This window comes from Falco biarmicus, chromosome 12 (assembly GCF_023638135.1).
Source record: "Falco biarmicus isolate bFalBia1 chromosome 12, bFalBia1.pri, whole genome shotgun sequence".
Classification (NCBI taxonomy): domain Eukaryota; kingdom Metazoa; phylum Chordata; class Aves; order Falconiformes; family Falconidae; genus Falco; species Falco biarmicus.
The window spans coordinates 19,660,458-19,686,852 of record NC_079299.1 but is presented as its reverse complement, the minus strand read 5'-3'; the positions used below and the strand labels follow the sequence as shown (position 1 = coordinate 19,686,852).

Genomic DNA, 26,395 nt, shown 5'->3' with positions numbered 1-26,395 from the left:
ACAATGAAATTAACTGAAAACTGGCTCAGCCTGCGGGGCATATAGGGTTGTGGTCAGAAACACAAAGTCCAGTTGGAAGTTGATCCCTAGTGCTGTACCCACCACCAAGGGACATCTTTATTAATGATCTGGATAACGAGACTGAATGTACCTTCAGCAAGATTGCAGACCATAAAAACGTGGGAGGAGTGACTGATACACCACATGATTGTGCTGCCATTCAGAAAGACCTTGAGAGGCTGAAGAAATGGGCTGACAGGAATCCACCAAAGTTCTGCAAAATGAAATGCAAAGACCTGCCCCTGGGGAGGAATAGCAGCATGCACCGGTACTGACTAGCTGGAAAGCAGCTTTGAAGAAAAGGCCCTGGAGGTCCTGGTGGACACCAAACTTGGCATGAGCAGCAATGTGCCCTTGAGGCAAAAACCACAACAGCTTCCTGGGCTGTATTAGGAAGAGCATCACTGGCAGCCCAACAGGATGATCCTTCCCCTCTACTCTGGGGGGTGAGACACATCTTGGAGTCCTTTGTCCAGTTCTGGGTTCCCCAGTATGAGACAGACACGGACACGCTGCAGCAAGTCCAGCAAATGACCATGAAGGTTATTAATGGATGGGAGTGTCTCACAAGGCAAGGCTGAGAGAGCTGATATTCTTCAGCCTGGAGAAGAGAAGGCTCAGAGGGGATCTTATCAACGGTCACAAATTGAAATACAGGAAATTTCCTTTAAACATAATTACTTTACTGGGAGGTTGGTCAAACACCTGGAACCAGGTGACCCAGAGAGGTTTTGGAGTCTCTGTCCTTGAAGGTGGTCAAGCCTGACTGGACATGGGCCTGAGCAACTTGCCCTAGTTCACCCTGCTCTGAGTGGGGTGTTGTCCTAGGGAATCTCCAGAGTCCTCTTCCAATCATGGCTGGTTTGTGATTCTCTGCTCCTGTTAATTTTTTTCTAAGATGAAAATTCTTGATAAGTAGATACTGTCAGTCAGGTGTTACTAATTTCCATTGGTGTTGGCCAGAGTAGGAGATAGGAAACAAATTTGCATGGAAGGGGTTGTAATGCTGGAGAATTCCTTGATCAATTACAGGCTTTTCAAACCTTATACTTTAACAGCTTTTATTTTTGTTTGTGTTCCACTCTTCTTGTCCCTAGTAGCTGTCAGTTGTGAGCTTGCCCTTCTGCAGATCTCAGCAGCAGATGTAGCTCAGCAGGTTGCCTAGCAGAGTGGTAAGCCGAAAATGATACGGAGAACTTTTTACTTGCTCAGCAGGTATGTGCTGTGTCACTGGTCTGATCCCCCGTGATGTTAGTAGGTTCTTGTCTCTACTTGTTTCCACAGAGATGCTCACTAACGTGTAATTTTCTTCCTTAATGTATCAGCTTCTGAATTACTGCTTACGTTGTTGGGCATGGGTTCAGCAGTAAAGATTTCTCCAGGTCTTTGGATTGCTCATCTCAAGGTACAAGAGCAATTGCAGGGATATTGGAATCTGTTAATTGAAAAACTCGAGAATAAAACTGGTGTTCTCAGTGCTGTACATCTATTCAGACTTTGTGTACAGAGACTCAAGACTTGTCTTTCACAAACAAATCCATGGAGGATGGGCCTGCAGGTCTTTGGTGCTAAGCAATTCATGCAGTTGCAAGGTTTTATCTTGCAGTATCACTTGCCATATGATCACATTATTCTTCTGGCCTTTTTCAAAGTGCTGCTTGCTAAGGCAGCCTATAAAGTACAGCAGGGACAATCAATACTGTCCTACTTGTGTGTCAGATCTCTTGAGAAATGCTAAGTCTGAGACATTTTGGGGTTTTTTGTCACCTACTGCGTGTCAGCATTCCTGCCAAACTCTGCATTGGTGTGCTGTCTGCAAGGATGGGACTCTGAGGGCTGTGAATGTGCCACTGATACTTGAATAGAAGAAAGACAGTGACATTAGACCAAGATTTTACGTCTGAAACCACGTAACCCTGTACTGCTACAGACTTGCTTTGTGACAGGCAAGTGAATTAAACCTGAATTTTTAGGGATTTTTTTGTTTCATAGCTCATGCTGGGCACTGGGTTGCCAGTATACTTTTGGGATGGGGCCCAAAGGTTTGTTTATTACATGTTTCTTCCATGGCACTTCACTACTGCCTGTTTGCCTTCTGTAGTTGTGCAGCAAACTACACTGGGAATTTCATCCGGCTGAAATGTGGGGTTTTGTCCTCATTCCTTTGAGTCTCCCCCCCACCTGCCTCATGCAGATCAGTTTCCTCACTGGTGTGATTGCAGCTGAATGCTAATACAGCATTACAGTATTAGCAGTCATCTGCTTCAAGTATACTGGGCATTGTAGTATTGTTTTAATTAACAGGAGATTGTGAAATAAGGATTTTATAGGCATCTGGGTAATAAGTATCACACCGAAGCCAAAGGAGCTGCGGTTTAGAGTAGCCTCTGCTTCAATGCAGGTTAAACCATCATTACTGGAATGAGAAATAGGTGGCTAATGTGTCTCACAGCACAGTGCAGGGGTTTGGTATCATAACAAGTGAGGAACCCATACACTGCTGGGCTGTAAGTACATGGTAGGAGTTCATAGTCATCTGTGTCCTTCTAGTGCCATATAGTTTTGTGCATGTAGTGAAGCCCTTTGGGACAATGAGAAGCAGTGACATTGAGGCAAACAGAAGATGGAGTGGAATCTAATTTTGGTCAAACAAAGCATTCTGTTCAGGACTCTGTAGTGAAATTAATAAATTTGCTCTTTGGAAAGACTTTTTGAGGTGGTGTTTTTGAAATGCTCTGAAAATATGAAGTGAAATCTGGATTATCAAAACAAACAGATGCTTAGTTTCTGCCATGAATTTTTCTTCTCCACCCTCAAAAAACCCAAAACCAAACCAAAGTTGATTTTATTTTTTTTAGCCTGCTTATACATGTTTGAAAGAGCAAATTACAACAATTTCAAGCCCGTATGGGCTATTTCACTCCAGCTCTGCTTTGCTTCTATTTGCTTTTATGCAACTCCCACTGTTGGGCAGGTCTTCATGGGGAGATGCTGAAGTCACAGGAGGGAGATTTTTGCTAAAAGGATTTGTTCTGTGAAGGTGCCAGCACAGATTTTGGACCATGGCCAAAGCCTGTTGAAGGCAAATTTCACGTACTTCTTGGCTGCCTGAGTCAAAGCTTTCTCTCCCATATGTGTCTTGGGCCAAACCTTGCCTTTGGTGAAAACTGAGAAAGGCTACTCAGTTTCTGGTAGCGTTGAAGTTACACCAGGTAAACTTTGCACATCTTGCTATCCGTGTTGTAGCCAGTGAGATTACTATATGCTATGCTAAGGCAGCGGCTGTCTCAAAGTCCAGTCAGTGCAGAAACCTCCAAGGGGAGCAGTATTCCTTTAAGGGACAGCGGGTACCTCACCTTACTGTCACTGGCTGCGTGCTTTTCTTTGTTACCTTCTTATAATTGAAGGCCAGCTGCCAATAACACCATGTGGATTTGGAAACTGTGGAGCTGCACAATTCATCTTGCAATTATGCCTCCTTTGGGGTTCTGATATTTTATTGTTTAATAGCACTAAATCCTTTTTAATTAAAAAAACCTTCCAGAGGTACTAGCTTCAGACAAGAGTTGCGTGAATAGTAGCTACATCAGTTGCTCCTATATGCACTGGGCTGCACAAAGGCTAGCCGCAAGCTTGTGTTAACACAGATGTAGCTGTTTTTTCAGATCTCAGCTCAAAATCTTCTGAACTCTTTGCTTTTGTTTTAGCTTAGAACCTGTCTGGTTTTGAGGCATCTGATGCCTAAATTAGCTTGACTGCTGGTCTGTATCTGTATTGGTATCTTGTTCTGGCACTGCAGTGAATTTTGAAGCAGCCCTGTGATTGTCCTACTTGCTGTGACTGAGTCAGAACAGTTTTGGGTTGGATTCTCTTCAGTCCTGGGTGAAGACATAAGACCTAAAGACTTGCTCCGTACTGCTGTGAAGTCTTCCAATACGACCTTACACAGGCCATTGGAAGACTCCTGAACTACCAAGCTCTTATTAAATCCGGAATGTTTCTTATGCCACGTAAGAGGCCAAATAGTTTGTATGCCTTTAACTGCTGTTGACCATAAGGCCTCAATGCTTTGTAATTCCAAGTGCTCTCTAGATCCTCCTTTCTCCTAGTTATAAATCCTTTCCTTTAATGATTTCTGTTGCCATTCACCTTTGCTTGAATCCCTTGTCTCCTATAATTCCCTTTATTTTCTGTATTATCCTCTCTTTACTAAGTTATGTGTTGCAATGGTGATACCTGCGCCTTTGTTCTCCCAGAAGAGCAGGCAAAGCACAGCCTGGGGACCCCTGGGAACAACATAGCTTTTCAGCCTGTGATGTGAAAGACCTGCGAGTCTCTCTGGTGGCAGAATAACCCAGCAGTACTAGCAGATGATCTCTGGTAGTAAATAACCTTGTGGCTGCTGCTGATTACTACAGATGCAGAGTCTGATTAATAAGTTGAAGGGAGTCATGGAGATCTGGGACCACAGCTGTACGTCGCACAGTAGTTTTGGCCAGTCACAGAGATTGCTTGAACTGAGCTTTGTGTGGGAATGTGGTAATGCAGTAATGCAGAGGCCAGAGACTGGATTGCTGCTCCAAAGTACCTTTAGGTGCAAGGACATGTCCAGGTCAGCTCTTTTCCATTTCCACCTGCTGTAACCTACATTTGAGACCCTTTTTCCAGCACTCCCTATTCCCCCTCTGGTGACAAAACTCTTTTCCAGATGGGTCTTTAGGTAGGTGTGGGCTCTGTGTGAGGCTTTGGGTGGAAATGGGGCATTACCTCAGAACTGCCAAGTGCCGGAGGTTGCCAGTCTGACTATGAGGGTTTTACGCTCTTTTTAAAAGTGATTTTCTTAGGGCTATGAGGTATAGGCAAACCTTCTTGTGGTGCAGCAGAGATGATGGAAATCATCTGCACAGTCGCCACCCGGCATTAGTGTCTAGCTTAGTCTTGTCTACTGTTTAAATCATGAACTCAGCAAACCCTCACACTTCCCTCCTGTGTGGTATCTTCCCCTCCCCAAAAGCTGTGATTGTAGACTCCTACAATTGCAATAGCATCATGCAGAGCAATGCTGCAGATCCTATTTCCTGTGACACAAGCAGCAGAAACATAAGTGTTGAGATGCATTATGTTTACGATTGAAGAGATTAATCTGTGTTGGTTGTGCCCACTGGGGAGAAGGGCTGAAAAAAGAAAGAGAACCTTGTGTTTGTCAAGGTGTTGCCTCGCGTGCTATGGGTCCATGGCGTGCCCTATTGTGACCCAGGTGAGAGAGGATTACTAGCAGACTTCTGGCTCTGCAGGGGTTATGGGTTGTTGACCGATGGTGGGGGTGGCCAGTAGCATAATGCCCTCCCCACAGCAGAGTGCTCCCATGCTGGGCAGGTGGCAGTGTGGTGAGGAGCAGGCGGGTGGTAAGCACTGGTTTGGTGTCAGGGGAGTGATAGAACCAGTTTCATCTATCTGTATCTATAATCTTGCTTAACTGTTGTCCTGTGATCAATGTGGTTCCACCATCTGCAGGCCACTGGGAAAGCTGCTGCAGCCAACTTTTTCTTGAAAGTGATGTAGTGCTGCCTTCCTCCCCCACAATGAAACATGATCATGGAGGGCTTGTGTTCGAGCAGCTGCACCCTAGGACATCTGCTGTGCTGCAGGATTAAATCCACTGTTCTGGTCCTCTTCCCTTTCCCCAGGGTTGCCTGAGTTTGGGCACTGTTCAGACTCATGGGAAGGAAGTTTGGGGACAGAGTGCTATAGTGCCACAAGCAAAATGCAGAAACAGAAAGAAGATGCTCGCTTTTGTTTGCGAGCCCTCCCATGGGTAATGATAATGGGATATGAGCTCTCCTATGGGTAGTGCTTGGATGGTGAAATGTTACTGTCACCTGTGTGAGACAGACCATAGGAAATAATCTATGTCCCTTTCTAGAGGGGTCTGTGGAAAGCCCTGCAGCTGAGGAAGCACACTTGTGTGAGAGTCTTTCTTCAGAGAGTTTTGAAGTATATGCATGACTGGAACATTTGGTTCTGGGGACCAGGTTAAACCTTGTCTGGTTTAATCTCTCACTTTTTGTTTAATCATTCCGTTTCATAGCTTGATCTTCTTAAAACCAAGATAGTTAGCAGATGGCTGTGTGAACATACAGCTAAACTGTTTGTCTTTCAGCATGCAAGCAAATAAATTTCACTTCAAATACTGGACACGGTGAAGATGATTAGACATTTATTGCATTTCTTCCCTTCTTTGCTCTAATTAAACCAAGTTTCCAGAAAGGTCCATAATGCTGGAAAGGAATGTGACCTTTTTTCAATGAAAAAGATGTTGCTTTGCATTTTCTAACTTATAAGCAATTCAAAATTTATACTTCCTTGTACTAAAAGCTGTCTCAAGCTAATTGGCAATCTCAGTTTGAAAAAAAAAAAAAAAAAACAAAAACCAAACCCAACAACCCTGACAGAAAAACATCCTAGTCTTTCAAGTTCACCTCTGCCTTTGTCTCCATCTGGTAGTACACCAGATAACTCCAGAACATATGCTGCTCATCTCAAGGGTACATACAGGGACTGTTGCAAGAAATAATTTTAAAAAATCCTGAACAGATAGATATTAACACTTATCTGTTGTGGGCCACGTGGCAATGCCATTCTACATTTTATCAGTTTTGTTTAAACAAATATTTTTAAATGAATTGGTTAATCATTAGATGGATGTACATGCAACAGGGCCATAGCTTATGAACTTTCAGCTGGGGTGAGATGTGAATTCCTTTGAGGGCAGTGAAAAGCTAAATGCTGTGATTCCCCTTCTGCTGCAACCAAAACATGGACATTCCTCATCAAATGTGCAATAGGAACAGGAGACTTTGCATGTGGCCAGCTATTGAAGTGCATATATGGGTGATGGGAGCAGCTGCATGTCGTTTATATATCGGGTACAGATCTGGTTGCCTGAGGCCCTCTAGGAAGAATTTAGTTTTCTGCTTTGCCAGACATGGCACAAATGCTGGACAGCCTTGCCTGCAGGATATCAACTTGCTGTGACTGCATCTGTGGGAGTTAGAGCAGTTGGCAGGATTGCGTGTTTTCCAGCAATTTTTCACTTCTAACTGTATAAGGGTTTTGTTTTGTTAAAGTAATTTCTTGACATGTACTGTCAAGGATATCAAGGCACACCTCTGCAGAGACATAGCTGAGCCTTGTCCTGCAACTGCTTGAGAATTTGCCCCCAGCTGATCTGACTGTGAATAGGATATTTAAGTGAGAAGTAAACACCGGTACACCCAGCTGCATGGAAGCGACTGGACTACCTCTGCGCCTTGCCCATCCTAGTCTAGCAGGTAGCTGGATGTGCTTGAGCTCACCAGTTGCCTTGAACTTCATCTGTGCTCTGACTTAAGGTCTTGCATAACTGAAGTATATATTATCTACCCGCTCTTATTTGCTCATATTACCAGTATACTCTGTGAAGTGGAGGGACCTCAAACCTTTCCTCGCGTTACTTGCGCTTAAAAACTTGCAGCTCTTAACTACAGTAGACAAAGGGTAAACTGAACTAAGGGACTGAATAAACATAGTGCTTGCGTGTGCTGTATAATAAAATGCCTTGCTGAAAACAGCTCATTATCTTTCTGGCTTACTTAACTGTTTCTAATTAGTAAATCTATACCACCACCACCCACCCCCAAGTCCCAAAGATGGGATGAAACAAGAATACCTGATCTTAAAACAGCATAGGTCGAGAGCAACTTGCTAGAAGAGCTCTGTGACCTACAGCCCATTTCTTTCTCCCTTTTTCAGGAATCCCTTGTGCTTCACCTTTAGGTGATGGGAAATGGTCCTCTCACATCCAACCTATTTGTGTTCTCTCACATAACAAATACGCTTCTGCTGAGATAGTGAACTTAAAGGTTATTTTTTGTCTCCCAAGACCCTCAGTTGGATTCGGTGAAGATACAACTCAATCCACTTATATATTTATAGAAGTAAATGCTAAAGGCAAATCACACTCTTTGCCTCTTGAAGTTATTAGGTCTGTGTTTGCTTTTTTTTTAATAATTTCATTTGACAGAAAAGTCTTGTGAAAAGTACGGACTGACTTAAAAGATGTCTGCATGTAGTCTGATTATAGAACATCTTCCTTTCCATGTCATTTCACAAATGCAGCTTTAACTTGAAAATGTGCTAAGCTATACAACGATTACACTTGTTAATCATGCGCACGGTTTTATTTACTTTACAGCATTATCCTTTTCTGCTTGTGTGTTTTGCTGGTAACTTTCCCCTCCAGAGTTTTCTGTAATAAACTAGATGTTCCCTGAGAGACCCAGGTCCCTGCTATGAATTTTGAAAGTATGTCTCATCCTTGCCTGTCAGACATCCTCCAAATGTTAACTATTAGGATTCCCATACATTACTTTAAATGTTCTTTAAATAAGAACAAAGTTTTTTTCTGGGCAACATGTATACAAGAGAACCCGGGTCTGTGACTAGTTCCGTGGCAATAACAATGATACAGGTGGTTGGTGCCCAGCCATGCTCATCTGATTTTTCTGGAACTAATTTACTTTTTGACAATTGGAATGAGTAGAAATGAATTAGGCAAGAAAAGGATCAAGTGCCCATCAGCATAGTTCCTCTGAAAGCAAAAAACCTGGTTTCCATAGCAAAACCTGCCTAATAATTGTCTTGGAGCTTAATGAAGCAGGGGGTCAGCAATTTCCTTTAAACAGAATGAAAATATGGGTAAAAATGTGGAAAACACTGTGTTTGTGTGGCTGATGAGTGACAGTGGGTCTTTCTAAGTTTTTAAAAATGTGAGGTAGCATTGGCAATGGATATTCAAGGGAAGGATTGCACCTTGGCAAGAAAAGAAAAGTTTAAATTGAAAAGATTATATGTCCATCCAAATACTTTCAAGCAATGAAAACCGAGTGGAAATAAAAATGGAATGGAAAATCTGTGGAAGATTACTAGTATAATGGTCTAAGAGTTCCTGATTTTTAGATCTGGGGTAGGTCCCAACTTTGGGATGGAGACTAAGAATCGGAGATTGGTGTAAAGATTGGCTTTGTAATGGGAAGTAATATCAGACATAACTGCAACTTTAGTGGCCTCTAGTCATTATTGATAGGAAAGAAGGTGGTTTCCATAATAAAAGCACTTGATGCTTTTTGAATTTGTAAGAACATATATTTACTAGCTTGTAGGTTTGCAGAACTTTACTTGACTAGGATTCAACACTATAGAAGTCTGTTTTAAGGCTGACGTTTTCCTAGCACATTTTGTCAAAAACCTTGTTCTGCATTTCAGCATGTGGATGAGGAATACTGCTCCTATGGTAGTGGTGATATGCCTCTTGCTGCTCATGGGGCTGCATTCTTTACCTGTGCTCCCTGGACTTTCTAGAGTTTGTACCTACAGTCTCCAGAGGCCATGCGACAGTGGAGCACTGGTCCTTTCTCCTCAAATTCCATGTGACTGTCAGGCCAGATGTGCTTTAGGCACACGGGACTTCTTGTGCCCTTGCCAGCCACAGTGGGCTCCAGGCGGGAGAGCAGAGGTGCTTCAGTGATGTCACCCCACTCACTGCATGGCAGGAGCAGGGGGAGCTGCTGGGGTGCGAGGAGGAGGGCTGGGGGATGCATTAGAGAGAAAGGAGATGTGAGAAGCTGGAGTCAGGTTGCAATTTTGTTTAATTACAGTGGTTTTGGAGAATGGCAAGTTGGATTAGGAGCTGAGAGAGGAATAGGCAAGTGCGGGGTGAAGGGGAATGGCCAGCAGTGGGTAGGTAGGTCAGCATAGCAGTGCGCGTTGCAGCAACAGGGAGGGCTGGAGGAATAAAAATGAAGAGGAGAACCAAGGAGGGAAATGCAAGCAGGTGAGAAAGAGGAATGGTGTGACTAGCTAAAAGGGGGAGAGGGGCAAAGGAGGCAGAGAGAAGAGGAAAGGGTTGGGAGAGGAAAGCAGAGAAATGTTAGTGTTAGGGTATATTTGCTACAAAGCTTGAAACTTTATCGGTATCCCTTTGTTGTGCAGCAGAGGAATCCATTGGCAAAGCAGGAGGATATATTGATGTGGCAACGGGCAGTGTCCTGAGTGGTAGGATCAAGAGCTGTATTTCTTCTTATACTTGAGCTAGCTGGGTTTGGGGTTTTATTGCGTAGTACTATCTTATCGTGTAGATGCAGCTTATATCTGTAGCACTAGGCCTGCAGAGAGTATAAGTGCAATGTCTGTAGGAAAGTCTTTATCAGTTGGTATAATTTTTCTTTACAGCTTCAGATGCTTTAACTTACGCATACAGAGGTAATAAGCCTTTAACCAATGCCAGAATGCATAGCTTGCTCAATAAAAATCTATGTCTTCATTCTCTGAAATACAGAAGATGTTTCATTGTATTTGTTCAGCTTTGAAGTATCCACTTCCTTGACCTTCTGTAGTTAGTGGTTAATACCTGTCGAATTACAGTCATCTCTAAGTGAAGTTTGGTCTGGGCTCCTTTTTATGGTATGTTTTGCAGTTGCCTGTGCTGAAAGCTTCTAGTTGTTTAGGATTTTTTGTTTATCTTTATAACTGTCCTGTGAGAAAGGATAAATAAGGACTATTGAGTCATTGATTCATTTTACTATTGGTTTTGAGGATAACTAAATATCACTAATCTCTCTGTTGCCAAAGATTGGCAGTTCGTTTGCAGCACCTGGCATTGGTTTTAGCTTGTGTCTCCTGGAGCTTCTTGTTTTGCTCAGAAGCTGCATCAAACAACTGGTGTCTATTTGCATGTGTACTTCCCCTCCTAGCTATGCGTATTTAACATGCTTGTTATCTGTTAGCTTTTCTCAAAGTTGTTTTTCCTTGCTTTAGCTCAGCAAGTGTTATGCTAATGATTTTCCTAGTTATTTCCTTTACTTTTAGCTTGTTTTTCTTTCACTGCCTGCATATTTTGTTTATTTGGGTTGTGGGTTTTGCTTATTTTTCTAAGTCCTTGGAGCATGGGCATAGTAAAATAGACCCCTATTCCTCTGCCCTGGGAAGACTTCAATTGTGTCTTCTGCAGCCTTTTAAGAAAACTTTTTATTGCATACTTTTTTTGCTTCATTTTAACACCCTCTAATGAGATGTATTCTATTGATCTAGTAAGAATAGATGTCTTCTAACTGATCCAATAACTTTAAAACACCAAACCTCTTAGCACTGGTTTTACAAGTTTATTATGCATTAAACTTCCAATCACGGTTTTTGTTGCAATAAATTTATTCCAACCCACTTTCATTTATTCTGAACAAAATTTTTAATGGTGCTTTTTGGTATCTTACCAAACTTTCACAAAGCTGTACCATTATCATAAATACTTGTTTTTCATAAACAACCTTCTTCTATTACATTAATTCACATGTCTTTTATAGTTCATAAACACTCTCTATTCAACCTAATGCATGCGTTTTCATGAGTTTTTAAATGTTTCAAAAAGTTGTTAGGTTTCACTGTGGTCTAGCATAGTTAATGCAGCTCTTGGTATAAGTTACTCAGCAGGATTGCTTGGAGAGCGTAGCTCCTTTTAGGGTAATACTTTCTGTTAAAACACAGTACTGTTTTTCAGGAAGATACTTTAATTTTTATGAGGCATTAACTACAACACAACAATGTATAAGGTTGCAACTTAATTCATGCTTTATGATTTGGCATCGTCTACTTTGCTCACAGAACCTTTATTGGCCACCATTATGCAAGTAGTTTTTAATTATGAAGCTGTATTCTATAATTTCTCCACAGGTCTCTTTCTCCTTCGCTATGCAGAATGGATCTGCTTGTGAGATATATAGCAAGGGGGGCTCTTCTCTGCAGGACCATTACCTCATTAGCTGTGGAAGTTTGTGTTGAGTGGGTCAAGATATTGCAGACCTGGCAAGGGTGATCTCTGCGCTAGGAGAACTGAATGCCCATGTGGAACAAATTTTGTGGTTACATAATTTACTGGCTTTACTATGTGACTAGAATATGTTTTCCTTTTTTTGGATCATCTGTGTACACGTATGAGATAACAGCACTTAGTCATCATGTGGGAGCTGAATTAGTGGTCTTTGAGTGGACCATACAAATCAGAAAACACTGTATTTGATATAAAATTAATTCAGTATGCTTAAATATGACTTGACATCTCATAATGGTAAGGACGAATAATTTCCCATTAAATTATTTTCCTCTATTCTGTATCCTGAATAAAACAGTGGATTCTGTTGGAAAAAATGTATGACTGTGTACGTAGCAACAGTGTTAATGGGTGGAACTAAAACCCACATAAGGAGCTTTAGCTTAACGGTTTCTAATTCTTGAATATTTAGGGTTTTTTTGTGTTAATTTCATTCCAAGATGAGTATTTTTAAATAACAACTTACATGCAGGCAATATCCCTTGGATAATGCCAAACAGCATCATTTCCATATGCAGTCTCCGGGTGTGCTTTTGGTAGCACAGGAGAGGATTCAGGCGCTGAGCATTTGCAGGGCATGCCGGGTGGGCTTGTGCAGCCTGTGGCACAGCCTGTGCTGGCTTTATTGGGTCTCCCCTTGCTCCATTTGAAGGTATCTGTTAGGTCTGTGTAAGCTCACATCCATCTCTTGGTAGAGTGTGGATGCATGACTTTTTCCCTTGTCGCTCTTCTTCGCAGTAATCATTTTTTCTGTTGGAGCAGGCTGGAGTATTCTTGGATCTTTCAAGCTAGGAGCTAGTGATGGGGAAAATTCACAGTAGGGGTGTTTGGATCTGTTTCCCCACCTCTCACCCAAAACATAGAATATAACTGAAAGTTACTCTCTTCCCACTGCAAGAACTTAAAGTGGCCACCAACCTTTCTGCCTTCAAGGCAAAATGCAAGATACAGCTGTTTTGCAGTTTTTTATATCATCACTGAAGCAAAGGAGCTGGGATGACTAATACTCTGTGAGGGAGGAGGAATAGTGGGAAAGGATACTAAATAAAGTACTCATAGTTAAACTGCCTGTTGAGGTAATATAGTTCCAGACAATGTGGCAGTGAGCCCAGCGTAAATGCACGTTTTGATAGATGTGATCCTGGGACAGCAGTGCAGGCTGGAGCTCCTCCTGCTTCCCGCGGGCTTTGGGATCAGGATGCTCCCTGGTGTTGTATTTCCAGCAGCATGCTTAGGGGCGAGTCCTGGGTTTAGGACATCCTCGCTGTAAGCAGCACCAGGATTGGGAGAGTGACACTTATGCAGCAGCTTTTACAGCCAAGAGCAGCTCCTTTCAGGAGAGCAGTGCCCAGGTCACACCAAATGATAGCTGCACAGAGCTGCTGACGGGGGCGCGACCTCCTAAACTCTGATAAATTGCTCTCCCTATCAAAGGGCAAGTTGCTCATTTCAGGAACAAACCAGCCTGTTTTTAAGACTGTTGTGAGCCTCTCATACTACAGAGTCCCTGATTTATGGACAAAATTGTTACCTTTTCCAAAACATTTCCCCTGCTGGAAATAAAGAGTAGGTATTAACAGAGGAGAGGTCTATAATACTTGACACACAGCAGCCAGACAAAACTGCAGGTCTCTCTTGTTCTTTTCCTCATTCTCTTGCTCATCTCTCTGCCTGTGTAGAATTGATTAGATAGGACATGCTGTAATTTGTTTTTACAATGAATAATGTTCCAGTTTGTCCTTAGGGACAGTTGGGTGAGTAATCTCACGCTGACCTTGACACCCTGATCTTGTAAAATTCAGAGCAGGTTGGTTGTTTTAAGCAGAGAAATCATTTGATTTGTTTTGTGTTGTTTTTTTTTCTAGTAAAAGGGGGTTAGTAAAGAAATATTTGTGATCCTCCTGTACATGTGATAACATATTTTTTCCATATATAAAAGTACTTTAGTTATAGTATTTGATTTGATTTACAGGCTCATCAGAGAACTAGATAGATATTATTAACTTCTGTGATAACTCTTAGACTCTTCTCTCTGTCTTTTATCAGTTTATAGAGACTGAGCTTTGGGCATCAATCCATGTTTTGATGTGTAATTCTAATGAGGTGCGATTGACACTGTCCAAATAAACCTGTGTCGTTAAGCTGCTGTTCAAAGGTTGTGCAACTTTGTGAGTGAGTGCATTTAGCTTACAGGTTAAATAAAATCAGATTCTATATACACTTGCAGTAGAATTTTGTTTGGTTTTTTTGTTTGCAGGTAGCCAATTTTAGAATGTAATCATCAGTGTGATTTGAAACATTCACTATATGGTAACAAAAAAACCATTGCAAGACAGGAATAAAAAGTATTGCAGGATAGCAAGGAGGCAGCAGCCACTCGAACATTCAAAAAAGGTCGTTCATCATGCTGGTCTATTAGAACTGAAGCTGATCGTTGTATGTTTAGTATTTTCACTGCATTAAAGGTAAGAAGACCTGAGTCACTCCGCAGAATTCAGGCATGGACAAATGTGAGTCACCTCTAACTAAACTACCTGCAAGAAGCTGAAATTGCTCAGCAGCTGAGGGGAAGCTGTGTGCACCTGCCTTCTGTCATGGCACACAGGCAGCCTCCAAGCATGTCGTTGTTAGTTTGCCTCTGTACGTATTAATAAGCTGAATTTTTTTCAGCAACAGCTTCATATGAAAGCTGAAGGAAATGAGATTCCTGGCAAGCTTTGGATCAGGGATACAGCAAGGAAAGGGTGTGTATGAATACTATCCCTTTATCCATTTTGGGAGGTTGAAGATCTCTGCTATCCTAAGTCATGACCAGCCATGCAGAGAGGGAGTCATAAAAAATCTGGATGAAAAAATTGTTTTAAGAACATTTATAGGTAGCTTTAATGCAAACCACATGCTTTCCTCTGAGCAATAAGAGTGGTAAGATACTTGCAGGGCTTGAATCAAAATGCCCCTAATTAATAGCCAGTGGATCTCCTTGAAATCGGTTGGAACAGAATTTAGCTTGTGTACAAAACAAAAAAGATCTGAAGTCTCCACTTCAGGCTTTTATCAGTTATTTTGGAGACGCACCAGTTTCTGATGTTGAGACTGTTCTCTGTCCCTCTCTTCAGTGAGGCAAGACCAGGGAAGAGCACTCGGTTAAGGTAACATTTGTTCTAAGCTGTCAGTCGTTAACAGCATTTTTCTTGTGTCTGGGCAGGTGGCTGCCTGTGTTGGAGCCTGTTGCTCGGAGGATGAGTGGATGGAGGCTGTTTGCCTTGTGCTTCTAGGAAACAGAGAAACCAGGAATGGCTGCAGGATGATGCAGTTCAGGAGAGGTCTGCTCCAAAGGCGCATCCTGCAGCAGCCATGCGGCACGAAGGCTGGGGCTCACAGAACTGTGGCCCTGGACCTTCTTTTCTGGGGGCCTTCTGTGGCCAACCATGCCGCCCGCAGAGATGTCAGCACCCCTGCGCTGGGTTTGCCTCACAAGTCTGCGGGGTGCTGGTGTTGGATGTGCCCAGCTGCAGGGGGTGAAGGGTCTCACACATGGTGTACGTCCATCACGGAGCCCTTCGCAGCCACAGCCCACACAGTAGACCTCTGCTGATGACAACGTGGGTTCTGTGGTGTTCAACACATAACTGAAAATAATCTGTTTCCACAATGGTGAGACAATTTCACGTTCCTGAGAGTAACTGGCTGCCTGCAGTCCATCAGCCCTGCACTCTCTTCATGTCGTGGTTTGAGCAGTCTCTCGACTCTTTCATGAGCATCTCTCTGTGTATCAACCAGAACCTCAATTCTGCCTTAAAGTCTAAGTTTTCTTTTTAACTTTTTCTATCTCATCAGCATTTTGGCTAATAAATGATTCCATAGACCAGACATCTCTTGCACTCTCATACACAGTCTCATCTATTTGGATTTTTGGTTTGATTAATTCTTTTACTTCTTAAGGCTCTTCCTGGATGCAGGCAGCCCAGCTGGTCTTTGATTGCCTCTGGGTCCTGCACTGCCACCACTGTTTTGGCAAGCAGTGAGGCTACAGCAACCTGATGCAGCTGGCTTGTGGCTACCCAGAGGTCCACCACAGCTGTCAGTCCAGCTTGAGTGTTTGTGACTCCTAGATGTTGCAGGAGCTCTCCTTTCCAGTGTAATAGGGTTACGTTTGGTTTTCTTCATATCTAAATGAATTGCTTTGTCTTTCTGTCTGATGGCAAATTTCATGTTTCGTTTACTGTAAACTCTTCCATTTTCCAGTATAAGCCAGGCTTCAGCATACAATAGATTTTCCTCCTTATTTCGAAAGAAGTGTTATCAAGAAAAAGAAAATTAAAACGTGTCATGATGATTTGGAGAGAAAATAAATACACTGAGGCTAAGCTTTTATCCCAGTTAGACCTTGACAGTAAGAAATACTGGAGGGGAAAAAAAAATCACAAAGAATTTCAGAGAATGTGAAATAATCTATTTGGGGATTTAGGGGGGGGTGGTTGTTTGGGAGTTTTTTTAATCATTTTTTTCTTAGCAAGTTTTTCTTTTTTTTCAGGAATACAGTGGAATTTCTTTCTGTGTGAGATTGTTTCTCATACTAATTTTGTCTTGTGGTACTTCTTGGTTACAGCTCATGCAGTGGCAGTCAGACTGAATTTCTGAGTCCTGTGACCTTCTGGACTTTAACCCCCTGGATTTCACCTTCATTGGCTTCTAATATATAACGTTTCCTAACTCCTAGAGCTGCGTTTGACATTTTGAATGGTTTGCTTTAATCTGTGGTCCGTTAATCTCGAGGGGAAAGAAAAATGATGCTTTCCTACTTACTGTCTTCCACCAGGTGTGAGATCCTTAGCATTATTCCAACATCCCGACTGAAGGAAGTGTTTGGCACTGGCAGCAGATGGAGTAGGTGACAAAATGTCTGTAGCAGTTAGTGGATGTGAATGTATCTGTTGCATATGCTGACCTAATCTCCTATTTTTGTGTAAATATATGTGAACAGATATTCTTAATAGTATGGAAAAACCTACAGCAAGCATAACACAATTTTTATATCATTTTCATATTATCTCTTACTGGTATATTCAGTACACCAATTACAAAAGCACATAGACTCTGCCTACCAAAACCATTATCAGTTACCATTTAGCATACTTATTAGAAATGGCTTATTAGAATATGAATGTCTATATTATTTTTTTTAAACATCATTCTTCACTTAAGGTACCTGCTACTGGTCTACCACTGACAATTATCAAACAAATTACCAGCTTCCAACTAATATGCAAATAGCTTACTGGGTTGTTATAATTTCAAATAAGTTTTACTATTTTCCCATTGAACAGAAGTGCTGCATCCTAATGAGTTCCAGTTTGCAGTAATGAGGGAGTTGACAACAGGATGAGGCTGCAGCAGGCAAGGCTGGCTTTGAGCAAAAGCGGTAATGGAGCAGCATGTTAATACCCATGTAGAACTGAATCCTCCTAACTTGGCTTCTCACATGTCAAAATGTTGCAAGCGTTTATTTCCGAACATTGCTTCAGTAGAGGCCTGGTTGAGGGGCTGACCCAGCACTGCTTTTTGACGAGCAGATTCATAACATAGAATAGGTCAGTTTATTGGGTCAGAAATGTGATTAGCAAGAAACTTTGTTTGCAAAGCAGCCGACATTATCACTCCAGCTATGCTCTGATACAGGTGCACCTCCAGGTTGCTTAAGTACAGCTTTAAAAGTTGTTAGACTTCCCCAGTGCTCCAGACATTAGAGAGAGGGTTTCTTTTGCTACACTGTGGTTGCGTGCTCCTTCCCCTTTGTGCTTTTATTTTGATGCTTCGGTCTGATGTGATTTTATTATGACCCATTTCATCATACCTGCTTTTACAAGATCAGGCTGCTAACTGCTTCAGAATGGTGTTTTATTTATTGCTGGTTTTGCTATTCAAACAAAATAGAAGAAATAAAAAGAGTACATGGGTAGTTTAGGCAAAGATTTACTGCTTCATTTTGTAGCACAGATGTTTGCATAAGCATTTACATTTTTACATTTTGGGGATCTTGTGTTAGCTTACCTAGTTCTGAGGTTTCTCTGTCTCTGGGTCTGCATGATCTCAGAAAAGAAAAAGCACATTTACTCTTTTTGCACCTTCTTTTCCCTGTGAATTTTGTAGCTGAGGCTAAACATTTCCAAGATGTGTGTGTCTTAATAACTGATGTTTCAGTGAGCTGGAATGCATGCCCATTGTAAAATCCATACAAAGATGGCAGTAACTGCTTGAGACTGTTGTTGCTGCTGAGCGGTTAGCAGCTGTCCTGGAGTACGTGCTGTCTGATCCCTTTGCAGCCGCATCCTCCCAAGCCGCTCCCTGGCCTTGAGGATGAGCAGCAGCAGCATCTGCCGCAGGCAGGGAGTGGGCAAAGCACTCCTTCCCCCTCCAGCCAGGAGGGTGATGGGTGAGGGAGGAAGGTTGTGCAGAGCCTCAGAGGACTCTGTGCGCTTTGCCCCAGGAGCAGGCTCTCCTCCTGTTAACCCTGCGGCTCATTTCGCTTCTGGCAGTGCTGCATGGGCAAGTGTACCGGTTTTGCACCCTGGAGGGCACATGGCTGCTGAAGGAGAATTCGACCCTGCCCTGGAGGAACCTGTCTGAATGTGAGGCCTCGGACCAGGTAAGAGTTTCCATGTCTTATTGCTGTTGTCTAGGACAAAACAGAAGAGAGGAAACATATAGTCATTGGTGTCCATCAGAAGAGAGGAAACACATAGTCATTGGTATCCATGCATTTTTGTCCTGTCAAAGTAATCTTTACTCCTGGGTGCCTCACTTCAGTGAGCCCAACGGTAAGGGACATCAAGGCTTTCCCCTTCAACAAAGGGAGCATGGAGGGTAGGTGAGAGCAGGCTTAAATGTCCGTGAGGCAGCCAAGAAAAGTGAACCAGGTAGCCCCAGCTGCGGTGCGGTGCAGGGGGCTCAGCTGCAGCCCACCTGAACCAGAGGAGTGACCTCATGTTATTCCTTTGCCTTTTCTTCCATTGGTACATCATTACGTAAAGTGACTGTTGGTTCTCTCTGTCTTGTTAGTAGTTATTAAGGTGATTAAGATGAACTGAACTGAAGGATATTTGCTTTTCACCTTTGGGCAGAAACCTGCTTTTTGTTTGTTTGGGGTGGTTTTGTCTTTTTACCTTAATTTGCTGTGGGCGATGGAATTAGGCTTGTCAGTGTTACTTTCTTGCCCTAGTGCTTTATACTCTGCAGGGAGCTGAGACGCCTGGCACCAAATGAAGGGGAGCGTAGGGATTTCCAGGGACTTTTTTTCAGCCATTGGCGTCAGCTAGAGCACTGTGTGCGTTCCCATGACACGTGATACCATTACTGCTGTGAGCCTCCAAGGGCGATGCTTTTCCTCACAGAAACTAAGCGTACTCTCTCTGTCCCTGGGTACTGTGAACTAGTACACACCTAGCCGAAACAGTTCAAGTATACAAAATTCCCAGGTGTTGTGGGATCTGTGTCCTCTGCAGTTCCCATTGCTCAGTGCCTCATTCTTTAGAAGAAATAAATGGCTGCAGATTAGACGGAGATGGAAAAAGGGATAGTTTCTAATTCTCCAAATATGTTAAGTTTAGCTTTTCCCTTTAATTCGCAGCCTTATTCCTTGTAACTTCCATGTTCTGGGGTATCCCAGCAGAGCATGTTACCTTAAGGCAAAGTGTAAGTCTGCTCATTTGACTTGTTTGCCATTATGGTTTCTTCTAGAGCTGTGTTGGGACATGCCAAGGAGGGATACCTAATGGTAACACTTGGTCATTTGGCACCTCCCTCCAAGTTCCCGTGAACTGATCTGGATTCTGAAGCCCTGAGAGCATGGTGCTGCTCCCTGAAATGTGAACAGCCATGTTTGGGCTTCCAGCTAATGTATACAGAGCTCCCTAATAACCTACTTTGGCTTAAGTATCTTGAACATGAGAAGAACAAGAGGTTGTTTTGCTAAGTTTGCTGTGTATTATGTTACAACTGTTGCTAAAACAAAATGCAAAGGGTTCGCGAGTGAATCCTTTTAAAATAACATTGTTTACTTTAAGCGTGTGATATGGTTTTGATCTGCGTAGATATTTTAAGTTGTCAGGGCTTGATAGCTTGCCTGAGCTTTGGTACTGAAGAGATTTTTCTTTTCTCTTCGTAAGGCAGCTCTCATATCATTCCCTTTAAAATATTAACCCAGCAAATCCCTGAGGAACAGCCTGTATGTTCATCTTAAATCCTCCTGGCTGTGCACAGTACATCTGAATAGCTGTACTTATTTCTGAAGTACAATAAATGTATTCCTTTGTACAGCACAGGTCTCAGGAGTCAATTGCAGAATTAGCAGCTTGAAGAAGGGAAGTAATATGCGTGAGTCTATTTAGACAAAGATATATGATATATGCTTAGAAATGAACCAGGACAGAGAATGTGAATGTGCCTCAGAGGGTGAGCAATAAAGCTGCGTTATAATTCAGATCTGCCTGTAGCTTTTGAAATGTTTGTCTTCTCCCTAAAAGTTTTTGGCCAGAACTTTCAAGCAAGGGTCTCAGTGGTCGTGCCTTCAGCAATGAATCTGAAGAGAGCCACAGCCCGGGACTGTCGGGGTTGGGGGGGGATGGTGAGCATCCCTGCTGCTCTGGCCCATGTTGGGTCGCTCCCTCCCAGGCAGTGCTGTGACACCTGGGTGACAAGATGGTGTTGGGCTGTGGTTTGTTACCAGGAGGTTGCATGGTTGAGGCAGAAGAGAGGCTTTTTTGGGGCAGAAAAGAGTTTATTTGTATGAATGCAAGGTGTGCTGTGCCTCAGAGTCAGTGGATGGGACCTGGCTTGTTTTATTTCAAAGTATCGATGTAGCCAAAGGACCCCCCTCGCTGCAGCAGTAAGGACACTTGCTTTAAGTGTACAAGTCTGAAAACGTCAGCTTTGCCATTTTTACTACAGGGTTGAGTTGTGCCTGTGCTTCCTGCCATCTGTTTATTACTTGCTTGTATGGTAATTCATGCCTCTCCAACTTTATTATGAAATAGCGTCACATTATCTATTTTCTAGCCTGGCTGCAGAACCCAACTGTTTGAGTGAACACCTGGGAGCAGCTGGGGAACTATGATTAAATTTTTATTTCTTTTGAGCATACGGAAAGTGAAAGACTGATTTGTCTATTTAAACTTGAAAGTAGGAGAATGACTACTGGTTATTGTTAAGAAAAGTTAGAAAGCAGGTGGGAGAAAAGAGCTGAAGACCATGAGCTCTGTCTTCCCCTGCACACACACACCCCCTTTTTTTTTTTTTCTTCTTTACATGCTCTCAGGATGCACCAGAAGAACAGCTCCTGCATTCGTCCATCATATACACCATTGGATATGCTCTTTCCTTCTCTGCCCTTGTAATAGCAACTGCCATTCTGCTTGGATTCAGGTAACTGGTGAAGCTCTGAACAGAGTGGAGAAAAGGTGTTATGCTTTTCTATATGATAGTATTGGACTTTGACAGAAACATTTGATTATTTTTTCCCTTCTTTCATCACCTTAATATTTCTCTACCTTATGTCACTTGTGTGTTCCTTTCTACAATCATTTGTTCTCAAAATGCAAGTAAAATTCCTAAATTTTTGCAGTGTTACCTGTATGAATGTGTGGAACAGATGCTTTTTATTAGTTGCAGTATTTTGTTGTGGTATTTTTTATTTCAATGAAATTTCCACTGGAAGAGATGGAAAAAGAGAGATTCCAGTTTTCCCTCGTGGTGTCACCTTGCAGATGAGGCACTAGCCTGGGGTGTGAGATGACATTTAGGACAGAAGTTTTCATCTTGCCTTGCTTGGAATTACATAGAGCATAAAGCTTAATCTGGTCTATTTCCCAACAGGGTGTATTTCAGAGCAGAAATGGGGTTTTGACACAATTTCTCTTCTTGGAGAAATTTCAGAAATTTTCATTTTTCTTTTGCAATATGGAAGAGAACCTGATTTTGAAACTTTAAAGGTGACTGTAAATACATTACTGTCACCTGGTCAGGTTGGCGTATTGGGTTCATCCAGGTATGCACCAAAAAATGGCATGGAGTGCATTGAAATTAAGAGACTACTGGTTGCACATGCCAGTGTTACACTGTGTAGGTTTCAGGGAAAAAACCCAAAACAAAACACCAAAACAAAACAAGAGGAAAAAATAAAAGAACACAAACAAACAGTTTTGCACTCCCAACAGAGAGATCTTGGGTTTGTGTTTTGGTTTTGTTTTGTTTTGTTTCTCTTTTTTCCCCCCTCTGTAAATGCAAGAGGTGTTTTGATTCCAGCCAGTTTTTCCTGCAGTTTGGGGATCATGAGCACAGGAGACATGATCCTGCTCTGTTGGGAGAAGGAAGCTCTGCCATGAAGTCCTGATCCCTGCTGCTGTATGTAGCTAGGTCCCATCATCCCTATTACATGCCGATGAGGCTGCCTCCTAAAAAGTATAATTCTCCATTTTCTGGTACTGTTATTTGAAATCAGGTCGGGAACTTTCAGTGCTCTGATCCTTAAGAAACTTTCTTTCCTGGCTAAATAATTATCATTGCTGGTTATCATTTGCTCTGGTGCCAACATTCTGCAAGTGTGGCACTGCAAGGGAGTCCCTCTCCTTTCCTCCCTCCTAAGTGTTTATACCCCTTCTGTATTTAAAAAGATCAGTCGTGCCTTTTAGCTTCTAATTTCCAAAACTGAAATGACACAAGACTTCTAATGTTGTCCCACACCTTTTAGCATTAGCATCCCTCCTCCTTCCAGTGGAGAAGCATAGGCTAGCAGTCTCAAAGATGATTTACAATGACTACAGAAATGGCGAGGCATGCTCACCGTCTGTGAATGCCACGTGGTAATTATGAGTTATACATGTTGTACCTGTGCAACTTTGGTACTCATCTGACAAAACCCCAGGTAGCCTTGAAGTCCCCAGATGTCTGCCAGGATAAGTGCTTTCTCCTTGTTTCACCCATCAGTGATGCTTTTTGAATGATCTTAACAGCCCAAAGGTCACAGAGCACAACCATATACTTTTGAAGGAACAAAGGAAGGATGCATGTATTTTTTGGCAGGGAACAAAGAGTAAGTTTGTCAGGAAGACCCAAGAGAGGGAATTCTGATGTCCTGACTTGTGGAGAGATGCTTTAGCATCTTTTCCTTTAACTGTGAAGCAGGGACTTGAGAAGTGTACATGACTGTGCTGCTGATTTTGAAAATGAGGTTTCAGAGCTGTTAAAGGGACTGAGAGCCTTGTTAAAGCTATGCCATCAATCCATTTTGTGCTTTCCTGTCTAAATTGTCTATCTGGACACAACCTAGTCCTGGATCTCAGGAAATACATGAGACCTACCCGTACGTGGATTGCAGTTGCTGGATCCTGACTGGATGCTCCACTTGTGGCCTCTGTCCCAGTAGCTGTGCGACCTCAGCAAATCAGGATCAAAATCTAATTCAGTGGCACCAAAATGCTAACGTCTTCCATTTTTGTAATAGGAAAGCCTTTTTAAGTTTTTAAACTACATAATAACCTTTGTATTTGTTTTTAATGATGATACAACAGAGGAAACAATATATCTCTAGTATCCAATTTTGCATCCTCTAAAAAAAATAGAGGGAAAGTTTGTAATTTCAGTGATGGAAGCTGAATTAGGCCCATAACTTCATGACTGAAACAATTTGAATAACTTGCATCGCCTGTAGCAGAAATACTCAGTAGCTACTAGCAACCTATTTTCTTCAATTGGCCAATTTACATAATTTTTTCAATCAGATCTAAATGTGTAGCAGTTCTGAAGGGTAGCAAGAAATAAATTTTGAGTTAAAGGAAAATTAATATTAATCTTAGGTAAATTTTGACATAAGCAGTGACTTAATGCAAAAAATTCTATTTGACCGGTGAAGAAAATTCTCCTTCCTTTTCAGTGCAAAACCGGTAACTTTCAGACCAAGTCTATTTTTCTATCCAAATTTATAGAGCAGTAAAAATAGACACGTCAAGCATAAGCTCACTGAAACTCTTGCTAGAACAATTTCTGCTTATCATATATTACCTATATCTTTTTAGCATCAAAAAGGAATCATACCCAGTGTAAATTCCTTTGAAGCAAAGTGTGTACCCTTGGAGTGCTGGAAGAAAAGCGTTTGTGGGTAAGGCTGGTAAAATATTGGCAGCACTCTGCAGTTGGATGCCATTTCCATGACTTCAGTTTCTTTTGCAATCCCTTAACATGCTCTTTTTTGACAAGTAGCAATTGTACTGTCTTTGCAGTTGGCTGCTGAAATTTAAGAGGATTTTTTTCTTTGGATTTTTTTTGGGGTTTTGTTTTTTTGGGTTTTTTTGTTTGTTTTGTTTTAAATTCTGAATGCAGAGGTGAAAATTCTGGTCCTTTTAATTCTACAGAAAGTATTTATAATTCGCCCAGGAGGCAATCTGAATACAGATTTTTCTCTTGTCAAAGCAGTAATTTACAGGTGGATGTTTTTTTATTGTGGGTTTGAGCACAGACAGAAGCTGTACTGCCTACCAGTTCCTGGGCCTTGCCAAGGTAAACCTGTGCACTGACACTGGGGTCAGTTCAAGGAGATTAGATTCAACATTACACAAAACTTGACCTTTTTTAGTCCTTTCAGATATGTCTTCTGAAAATTACTATTTTTACACTTTTTTCAACTTTTAAAATATTTTTTCCTTACACACTGATCTCCTTTCTTCCCCCAAACATTCACACTTAGGGCTGACATTTTGAATGTCTCTTCTTTGATAGCGACTTCTTCCCAGAGGTGGTTTGATATCCCTACAGTCATTCTCAAATTATAGGGTACCTCCTGATTTCCCACAGGGCTCATTGTTCCCTCCCTCGGTCCTATGTGTAATGTTGCAGCTTTTACTTAGTTAGCGCATTGTAACTGGTTCTTCCTTTTCACAGACATCTGCATTGCACGAGGAATTATATTCACTTGAACCTCTTCACCTCTTTTATCCTCCGGGCTATATCTGTCTTCATTAAAGACTCAGTGGTGAAGTGGATGTACAGCACAGCCACACAAGAGCACCAGTGGGAAGGACTTATCTCCTTCCAGGTAGGGGCAGATGCCGTGGTGGTTCTCAGGATATTGGAGTCATCACTGTTGTGTGTCTGTGTGACAGCAGGTGATTTAATTTTGTACAATGGGGGCTGTACAAAATGCTGTTCTTCAGTCCACGGAGTTTCTCTGAAACTTGCAGCACAATGTATACAGCTGTGGTTGTGCCACCTGGGGCTTGGTACAGGCAAGTAGTTGATGCTGTGGCATGTTTCTCTGCCTATGGGAAGTTTGCCCTTACTAGACAGAGGAAACATGAAAAGGTGGATTTTTGATGTATATACAAATGCCCCTGTCTTCTTTCCGTGTGGTAGGTTCATTTCTTTCTAGCAGTGACAGAAGAGCATTCATTTCCCTAAGCCAGCACCTCTTGTGATAGGACTGCCCATCTTGTATAACGACCAAATTATTTGGTCATTCTTAGAGATTTTTATAATCTGTTGATGATGGAAAAAGGGAAGCACCTGATTAAAATGCAAATTTGAAAGCATTTAGAAAAGCTTTGGAGGAACAGGCTAATTAAATACTTCTGATCGAAGGGAGAGGATATACAACTCTTTTTGTGAATATGATGAAAGCATGCATTTCCCTCTTCAGATTTGGAATACAAAATGTAATTGAATTGTCAAAGAAAGAGATTTTCATTATCTGTATAGCTTTTGTGAGCCTAGAACATGGCTACAGCATTTGCTGCTGCAATGCAGGGTCAGGGTCGTAAAGGGACGTCTTCTGACGCATACTTAGTACCATCCTTTTCTGATACTCCGCCTAAGGCTGAAGAGCTAATATCGCACAGTGAATCTCATACAGTGGTTGATTCCTTTTCATCTCCAATGTATAAATTGGCAGAAAATAACGTCGTAATATGTATCTTAAATGGTTGGGAAATGTTCGCGTTGGATTGGTAGTCATTCCCTCCTTCCAAAAAATCTTAGGCTTTATGCTTTCACACATGGTTAATCCAATAGTGGTTTCATCAGATCCGATGGGTATATTAATTAGGTAATCAGGTTTCATATTTATCTAAAGCCCTGCTGACCAGCTCTCTGTAATTTACCAGCCAAGAGATATTTTGCACTAAATGTGAGGCACTGGGCAATATTGCTGTTCTATCAAAAATCTTTTGATTTGGAAAATAGTCAACATTATGGCATACGCTGTTTGTGCCTTAATAGAGAAATTATCAGCTGCAGAATAGAGTATCTGGAGAAGCAAAAAGATGCGCCGACTGTAGCTGATACAGTGCCTTTCACTTGCTCTTCTTTTCATCTTTGTGTTGTGCTTTTCAAATTATAGTCCATTGCTTATTGAGAGAAGATGCAGAACAT

General features: G+C 42.0%; 1 protein-coding gene across 1 annotated transcript in view; it reads left to right on the top strand.

Annotated features, from left to right (window-relative positions):
* Positions 1-26,395, top strand: part of GLP1R (glucagon like peptide 1 receptor) — an 89,796-nt gene that overhangs the window by 36,565 nt on the left and 26,836 nt on the right. Inside the window, exons 4-6 of the mRNA XM_056357622.1 lie at positions 18,517-18,626; positions 21,294-21,400; positions 24,911-25,064. Of these exons, the coding sequence (XP_056213597.1) occupies positions 18,517-18,626; positions 21,294-21,400; positions 24,911-25,064 (371 nt within the window). The remainder of the gene's footprint in view (positions 1-18,516; positions 18,627-21,293; positions 21,401-24,910; positions 25,065-26,395) is intronic.